At 36.0% G+C, this 9,433-nt stretch overlaps 1 protein-coding gene and 1 long non-coding RNA gene across 2 annotated transcripts; both read left to right on the plus strand.

The window, feature by feature from the left end:
• The first annotated feature begins 645 nt into the window (after positions 1-645).
• Positions 646-1,944, plus strand: LOC122525491 (anaphase-promoting complex subunit 15). Its single transcript, XM_043648322.1, has 3 exons — positions 646-899; positions 975-1,034; positions 1,592-1,944. The coding sequence occupies exons 1-3, from the start codon at positions 774-776 to the stop codon at positions 1,820-1,822; spliced, it is 417 nt and encodes a 138-aa protein (XP_043504257.1). The 5' UTR covers positions 646-773; the 3' UTR covers positions 1,823-1,944.
• A 5,381-nt stretch (positions 1,945-7,325) lies between these two features.
• Positions 7,326-8,876, plus strand: LOC122525501. Its single transcript, XR_006305812.1, has 2 exons — positions 7,326-7,688; positions 8,721-8,876. It is a non-coding gene; the product is annotated as an uncharacterized LOC122525501 (long non-coding RNA).
• Positions 8,877-9,433: the final 557 nt, after the last annotated feature.

Raw genomic sequence — 9,433 nt, forward strand, 5'->3', positions numbered from 1 at the left:
TTTCTCTTTTCTTGTTTCGTCTTTAAAATTTTTTATTGTGATCGTATTTTATTAAATTGCAATTTTTCTTTTCTATAATGTTTTCGTAATAATATATAGATATTATTTTTTTTAGTAACTTGATATTTGTATTTTCCCTTTTTTTTTTTTTCTATATACTTATGTAAATGTAAAATCACGCGTTTAAATTTAATTTCATTGCAACGGTAAATAGAGATTTGATCAAAATAAATAGAGAATTCAATTGAAAGTGCATCTGCAATGGGACGATTTATATGTCAGGCTATTGTATCACTTGATCGTATGATTAATATAGTTTTCTTCTTGTTACAGGTGATCATCGTTGGATTTAACATCAGACCTTTTTGATTTTCTTCTATATTTGATCGCCTTGAATGGTGACCTTTTAAAATACGTTTAAATGCATTTCTGAAGGCACACACGTGTTTATACATTAAAAATTACATACATTGTTTCAATTCTTTTACAATATAACTATACTATATATATTATCATATACTATCAGAAAATTCTGTGTTCTTTGATAGTATTGATATAACCCCTTAGTTACCGATAGTACCGTTAGATTACAGTTTCTTTTGTTTTCTTTTTTCTCCGCAAACTAGTAGTGGCGCTACTAGTGTACAACGATATATCGATTAGTTGACATTGTTTATCTGGTGATTCAATCGAGAAGTTTCGTAAAAAGTATCGAAACAGGATTTATCCTTCGTTATTTTAGTTATCTTTGGTTAAAATAAAAATCATTCGTAATGTCGATTATGCCATTGTGGCCGAGTTTAAGACCAAGAGCAACGGATCCTTTATGGTTTGATGCTGACAGTCCCATTGACGAGGAATCTGAAGTAGCTGCCTTGGAAGCCGAACATCAAGCATGGGTACATTGAGATAATTTAATTTCGTTTGTTATATTGTATAATTTTGTATTCTGAATTAACGTTTGTTCTCTTTAGAGAGAACATGTCCGTGTTCAAGGATACGATCACATACCAATCGGGAAAACTGTTAGTGATGTAAGTTAACCTCACTTTATTTTCATATAACATATACCTAGTTAACCTGTAAAATATCATTCTAGTTTTCTACATGCTATTTAAATATTAATATTTTTTTTCTTCTATATTTACAATTTATTTGATTAGTTTTTAATCATAATGATCATAAGTTTTATTCCAATGAGTTGCAATGTTATTTTAATATGTTTTGTTTTGACATATTTAACCGACTGTAAAAAATGGAGGAATCTATTTTAGTGACTTGAATACCTTATCATTGATTTTATTATTATACTATTTCGAATTTTAATAAAAGATCATAAGTTATATAAAATTATGTGTAACAATGTGAGTAGATAACCAGTTATCCCAAAAGTATAAACAGTTATCATCATATAGGGGCAACTTACCGACAGTAGAAAAGATAGGAATGAAAAAAAAATTCATTATTTTTTAAGTGAATCATTTACATTATATTACAAAACGATCACCAAAACAAACAAATATGTTGTCTTGTTTATTTATTTATTTTTCTTTTTTTCTTGACAATCATGATAATTATTTGGTACATGCAGTTTAGAGGATCAGAGGAAGAAGAAGAAGAAGAAGAAGAGGAAGAGGGCGACGGGGAGGAGGAGGAAGAGTCGGACACCCATGAAGAAGAAGAAGAAGAATTAGATGAAATAGACATGGAAGTGAGCTATCCTCATCAACCTCAAAGATCTAGTCCAACGGACACAGTGACAGATCCTGTGTCCATAAGAGTGGTCAACAGTGTCAACGCGCATACTCCTCGTTATACTTAATTAAGATATTGCATTTCCTGATTAACGCGACTGATCGGCTCTTTTAGCTTACGTCCCGTTTAATTTCCATCTAGGAAGAAGAATTAACGTAATAGGAATAGAAAACGAAAAATGAACAAAAAGAAAGAAAGAACTAAAAGAAAAGGAAAGTCAACTATTTATCTTTAATCGAACGAACGTATTTAATATATCCGTTAATAAAATTTCATCTATACGGTGTACATAATTAAGATTAATATTATTCTATTTTGTTTATATTTTGTTTTTAAATTTATATATAAAGAATAAATATATATATGTATAAGTTATATATTGATTAATACATAACTATATTTTATTTAACTATACAATACTGTATTAAAAATATAACAATAATATATATACATATATATATTATTTCTTTATATGAAAATAAATTTGTCCATTAGCAAAGATTATAAAAAAGGAAATTCGCGAGAACTGCGTAAATTCATTCGCGTGGTAACAACGACCTCAGAAATATCGAGTAAGCTAGTCTATGTTTCCGAGTGATCAGCATTTCGGATATGTGAATCGTGTTAGGTCAAGAACCCGTCCCGATAGAAACGTCTCATCGTTACAATGTTACCAGCATATATTTCTATACACACGCACACACACATATATACATGTATATATATTAACAAAATTGCATTTACATGTATATTACGAGAACGATGATTATAATGATTCTACTTCTATCATGACACGAGAACACACGTTCATTTCCTAACATCAAATAACAACCTTGTCTCGTATATACTCTCTCTCTCCCTCTCTCTCTCTCTTTCTTTCTCTATCGTTCTCTCTTTCATTCGTACGATTGAACACATAGGATAATCAGTACTGGAACTTGACTACTCTAGTGGTTTGGTTTGACATACTCGACGAAAGAATACATCTTCGTACCGGTATCGATCTTCTCGCGAAGTGCAGCTCGCGTTCCGTTCTGCCCGGTCGAAGCCAAGGGACCTACTCTCTCTCTCTCTCTCTCTCTTTCTTTCTTTCTTTCTTTCTCTTTCTCTTTTTCTTTCTCTCTTTCTCCTTTTCTCTTTCTTACTATCTATCTCTTTCTGTCTTTCTTTTACACTCTCTTGAACGTCGTCTTCATCTTTCTCTTTGGAGAACGGGGCAAGTCGGTAACCCGCCTCGCTGGCAAAGGGCCGTGGAACCGCATCATGCTCGAGCGGGACACTCTCTGTACACTCAGTATACCCACCTATACTAGGTGTAAGTACACGCGAGAATGTATGAGATAGCTATATACAGCGCCGGCTCTCTCGGCGTGTAACTGAAGTAAAGCCAGGTTGGTGCCCCCGCTAGGGTGAACGAACGGGTACACTCAGGCAAAAGCGAACCCGTGTGCCTCCTTCTCCTCCTCCTCCTCCTCCTCCTCCTCCGACCCTTCCTCCCTCCTTCTCTGGGGAGCTTCTCTCCTCTACCAACGGCCTTCTCCTCCTCCTCCTCCTCCTCCTTTTTTCTTCTTCTTCTTCTTCTTCTTCTACTTCTTCTTCTTCTTCATGACTCCTTCTCAACTTGCTGATGTTCCTACCTGACGTCACTACGCTATCATCCGGCCCAAAATTATTTTTGTTATTCTTATTTCTATTTTTTCTTTTTAGCGAGTATGAGAGATGTTGTGTATGTCGGGTTGCCTAGAAAGTTCGCGTTCGTGCCGATTTAGATTTTTATTTAATTCGGTACGAACTTTCTGTGCAAGCCGATACTCGTGCCATTGGAGGAGAAGGAGGAGGAGGAGGATTGCTTGGAAAGTTTTTGCCAATTTGTACTTTTTAATTTATGCATTGGACATAGATTTTTGTTTCTCAAATCTTGTTACGAACTTTTTCGACAAGTCAAGTTCCAACCGATTTATATTTTTCGTTTAATCTTAACGTCCTCTTGACATTTTTCTTTTTTTTATCGAAGATTTATTTATTATTTGAGAATTGAAATTTTGTAACGTAGTGAATATGAGTAACAACGATCGACCCTGAAAGGGGACAAAACGTGGTCTCAAACGCAACGAAACGGCCGGATGGTTCGATCGTTCGACCGTTCGAACATTCGACGTTGCGTTACCTGTAATCCACGTTAAAAGGCTTAATTTGAATTATTAATGCCACGATGGACGCCCAATCCTAGCGATCCTATCGTTACTAACACAATCCACGACTTACACTTTGGGATATTAATCGATTCTTATTGTCTGTTATTGATGTATTAATCTTTTTATAAACAATAGAAAGAAAAAGAGAGAGAGAGAGAGAAATTTAATTATTATTATCAAAATAATTGATATATTTTTTTGTTCAGAATTTCTATACGTTTATATTATAATTTTTATTTATGTGAACGGTTGCACGTACGTGTATGTGTGTGTGTGTGTGCGTACAGGCGTTTATATGGCATGCACTTTTAACCAGCATTAATAAATCTTAGGATTTGCGAATTCGAACGTTTCATGGTAATAGGAATACCATTTACATTTATGAATTAATACTGGTCATACTGGACCCATAAATCTTTGCATTTGAGTAGATAGAATCGTCTGGAAATGATAATCTCAAAGTATCATAGAAATTCTATGGTTTACTTCTTAACGATCTTTGGATTATTGTCAAGAAAAATTTATTGAATAAAAGAGAGAAAAGTCATTCGGTCGTATGCTCGACAAAAATTTCGATCTTTCTTCGGTTAAACGGTTCAACTTTGATTTCCTGGCATTTATGCTTTCTATATTGATAACAAAAAATACACGCGTGCACGCACGCACATGTGTACATGTACCTCTCTTTTTCTTTCTTTCACTATATACGAGAACAAATTCTAATCATTCCTTGAATCGAAAGTTATCATTGGTCAAACAGTACTTATGTTAGATGTTAAGTGTATCCTCTAACGAGACATAAACTAGACAATTTCGATATATCTTGTCATGATTCATACTCGTGCTAAACATCTACTTGACCTACTAGCCTAGATGTAGGTTGGCCCGATCTCTTATCCAAGGTCTACCACCAGCAATACCCTTCTTTTTTTGCTCATTCATCGGCCACTCTTCTCACGGCAGCACCAGGCACCAGCACCAGCAACCATACAGCTACAGTACGACTACAGCACCAGCTCTACAGATAACCAGCCAAACAGTATATATGTATATATGTATGTATGTTTGATGTATGTATGTGTATGTATTGCCAGCAAGCATCAGAGTGCACCAAGCTAACGTGATACTCGGCACTTTTTACGATGCCGCTCGAGTTTCCGAAGAAAGATAATCGACGATCAATGTCGAGCTATGTTTTCTTCGACTGAATGACGACTATCGACACAACTACAAACATACTTCGTATATTTCTTATGAAATGTTCCTAGTTCATTCATCTCTAATTTTACTATCATTTCTACGCATAAGGAAGAAGATAGAGAAAAGAAAAAAAAAAAGAGAGAGATAGATAGATAGAGTTTGATCGAATTCGACTTATTTTTGCACATCACTCGTATACTTTTAATAGGGCCACGTGGGTCATCCGTGACCAAACGTAATTATTATACTTTTCGTTTATATCTAATCTTATATAATTGTAGTCTATTCGCGTAAGAACTTGGGCGCCGTTCGAGGCGTTTTAAAAAAAATATCAAATAAATTATATTTTGTATATCGCATAGTAAAAAAAGGAAAAGACCAGAGATAAAACGAACAGAGAGGAATGATTCGAACGAGCATAAAATGTCTCATGGTAGAAGAAGAAGAAGAAAAAGGGTTGGAAGAGGGGAGAAAAAATTCGAACGGTACGAGTCCCGCGTAAGGCGACACTTGGTGCGCATGCGCGCGCACGCAGGAACGAAACGAACGAACGAACGAGCGCGCGCATGCACGCGCGCACGCACGCACGCACGCACGCACGCGCTGCGTCGACCGATTATGAAAGTATTTCGCGTCGAGGAAGAGCACAACATCTGGCTCTCGCAAACCAAAAACGTCTTCCGAACGTAATTTCGTGCTGTACGAACCGCATACATACACACATGCAACACACATACATACATATACATACACATAGGTCAAAAATACACGAATACACGTATGTGCATATTCGTCGCGAGAGAAAAAAAAATGGCAAAAGGAAAAGAAAAAAAAATATAATAATAATAATAAGAAGAAGAAGAAGCAAGAGAGAAAGATATATATATATATATATAAGGGAGAGGGGATGGAGATATGAAAAGGAAAAGAGAGTCTCCGAGATATCGTTGAGAGAAGGGGAGAGAGAGAGAGAGAAAGAGAGAGAAAGGAGAGATAGGAGTCGGTACTGGATGAAGAGAGTCGAAAGAGTGGAAGGTGAGAGGGAGGATGGGGAGGGGGAGAGAGAGTAAGATCGTGGCGAAGAGTTTCGCGAGGTTCTCTCGAACGACAGAGAGAGACAGAGAGAAGAAAGAGAGAGGGATAAAGAGAGAGAGGAGTAAAGGGGGAGAGCTTTGGCGGGTGGGTTGGGTGCGGGAGGGAACGAGTAAGCGAGTTGGTATGGTTCACGATCGGGGTGGGGGAAGGGTGACGAAGGCAGCCGAGTAGGAAGAGCGACACTAGGCGAGAAGGCCAGCAGGGGACTTGGTGAGTTCTCGGTTCTGAGCTCAGTCGGACGCGCGATTACAAGCAGCACAGAGCATCTAGAGAGAGAGAAAGACGCGAAATATACAACGTGGGTTCTTTCCCTCTCCCTCTCTACCCCTCTCTCTCTCTCTATCTATCGCACTCTTAGTCGCTCGCTCGCTCACCTACACTCACATATATATATATCTATATATGTATATATATATGTACGTCGTGTAGCCCGAAAGTGTTTTCGATCGCGACGACCACGTGCCGCCGGCTTCGAGTTTCTCTCTCTCTCTCTCTTTTTTTCTTTCTTCCTCTATTTCTCTCTATTTCTCTTTATCTTTTTCTCTCTCCTCACTCTTACTCTTTCTCACATATACTAATAGAGAGTATATATATATATATATAAACGTACACGTAACGTACCAGTCTTCTTTCTTTCTTTCTTTATTTCTCTTTCTCCTACTCTCTCATATATATATATGTATATACACACATACACATATATGTACAACAACAACATATACTCTCACCGGTATATTCGTTCACCTAACTCGCGATAGGAGTGAGGAGTACTCCGTACGGGGATTTCGAATTCGCATTCGCGCGCTCGAACACTGTCAGGGACGGACTGTGGTGTTCTTCCTACTCCGATATTCATTCCTAACTTGCGATTCGAGTTTTTTTTAACGTTATCCATTCATTTTTTCCTTCATTCATTCATTCATTCATTCCTCGTAGTTTCCTTTTCTTTTCTACGTTAAACGTTATATATATATTTGTTTTCAATCATTGTTAATCGTTTGAGACTTGTATCTTTCTTTCTTTCTTTCTTTTTAATCCTCCTGATTTTTTTTCGTTCATCGTATATATATTTATATAATATGTACATTGTGGTAAACGGTATCGCGATTAGATGAGAGGGATAGAAGAAAATGAGAACATGATTCCCTGCGACATTAGGGCGGTGTACGTAATAGTGTGTGAGTGGTTTGTCAGTTGGTGACTACTATATCCGTGTTAGTACTATCGATAATTCAACACAACCAAGAGGGACACACTCCAAAGAAGATAAGGACATTTATTTCTCATCTTTGGCATATCTCTTTGTGGATAAACGGAAGAAAAAGAAGAGGACAGAAGGAAGAGAAATCCTTATTTTACGTTCATTTTCAATCTTCGAGGATTATCCTCCTCCTCCCCCCCTCTTCCATTCGAATGGCAGAAAGAATTGATATTACTTCATTGGTAAGTGGAAAAACAAATTAATATTTGTTTATTTTATTAATGTCGATCTTTTTTATTTTTACCAAACATCGTCGAGAGCCGATTAGATCGATTATTATAATTATTATAGGACATTATATTATTCTATAGGGAACAAAAATGTTTAATAAAACGCGTCTTCTTTATTTTTTATTTTCTTTTTTTTTTCCCCAAAAGAAACACTTATCTGTATATATGAAATTTCTTTTTACGTGTAATAATACGTGCGCACGCGTGCACGCGTGGACATTTGTGTGCGTGTGTTTGTTCGTTACGTACCAAGGGGCAGTGGATAATGTTACCAGAAGGTGGATCGACTTCGAGAGAAACAGAGAAAGAGAGGAAGTTAGGGTACTAACCGTCTACGCCTTATGATATTGGGTTTCCCTTACGGTTTCTTAGATTCGCCGTTTGGAATTTATTTCGAGCGGAAAACGCGTGCTCTTGGAGGGCAAGGAAAAGAAAAAAAAAGGAAAGGAGTTCGTAAGTTTCGCAAGAGAACTTTTTACGAGAATTCGGTGAAATCGTGTGAGGGATAAAACGGGTGGAGAGGGGGGAGGAGGAGGAGGAGGAGGTGGGGGGGAGGAGAGGGATCATTGACCCTGTGAAATTGCGAGACTAGGACGCGTCGTTGCATCAAGTATTGCAATTAATACACGACAATAACAATTACGATAAAATAGTTTTATTTTTGTCCACGTTCATTTTTCCACGTATCTTTGCTATTCGTAAAGAAAATTTGTACGATTTTATGAGATTTCCCGCCAATTCTGTATCTTCTACGTTAGTTAATCGAATTAGTATGGATCACGTGAGATATCAAAATTATCGATAGGAAAAAATATGGTTGAAAGGATAAATTTAAATATCTTATATTAATTATTCGCATCTTCGTCGTGGTTCTCGTTTCTTACATTTCTTCTTTTCTCATTCTTATCTCGAATTTGTTCGTTTTTATTCCCCCCCGCTTTTTTTCTTTTTTATTTTCGTTAATGAAATTCCTTCGGTTTCTAGGTAAAATTTGTGTTTACCGATTTCTTTCGTAATATCGTAATACACGAGAAAAGACGCAGCTCTTACTGACGTCGATGACGTACCATGCACGAGAGAAAGTCCCGTCGAAATTAAAGCACTTTTACGTTCGTCCAAGTAGAGAGAGAGAGAGAGAGAAAACGAAGAGAGATAGTTTGATAGATAGAATTTCATCGAGTTTATTTTTCCATACAGTTTAAATCGTATATATTAAACTTTCCGAATAGGGAATTTCAAATACGTATTTCTCTCTCTCTCTCGTAACGTGCATTTCAATTAAAATATTTTTACATGTGTAAACTTGTTACCAATTATTCGAATAAAATAAACGCAGAGTTAGAGAGAGAGAGAGAGGGTATCTCGTTTATAATAAAATTCCACAGATTTATATTTCGTAATCAACGTTAAAACAAATATACATTGTATTATTATTTTTCATTTTAAATTGATGCAAATACGTAAAATTATTCTAGGTAATAAAAATAATGAGAAATCTCGTTTATACGCGATCATTTCGATATATATATGTATTTATATATATTTCGGGTATAACGTTGTTTTAAATAAAATACAAAATTCTCTCTCTCGTATATAAATTTCAACCAAATTTAAAATAATATAAATAAAATATATATTGAATTTTTCCATTAAATCGCATAAGATTTTCTTTCATGGAACATATTAAATGAAAATAT

The sequence above is a fragment of the Polistes fuscatus genome, unplaced genomic scaffold, assembly GCF_010416935.1.
Source record: "Polistes fuscatus isolate 324 unplaced genomic scaffold, CU_Pfus_HIC Scaffold9, whole genome shotgun sequence".
NCBI classification, from domain to species: Eukaryota; Metazoa; Arthropoda; class Insecta; order Hymenoptera; family Vespidae; genus Polistes; species Polistes fuscatus.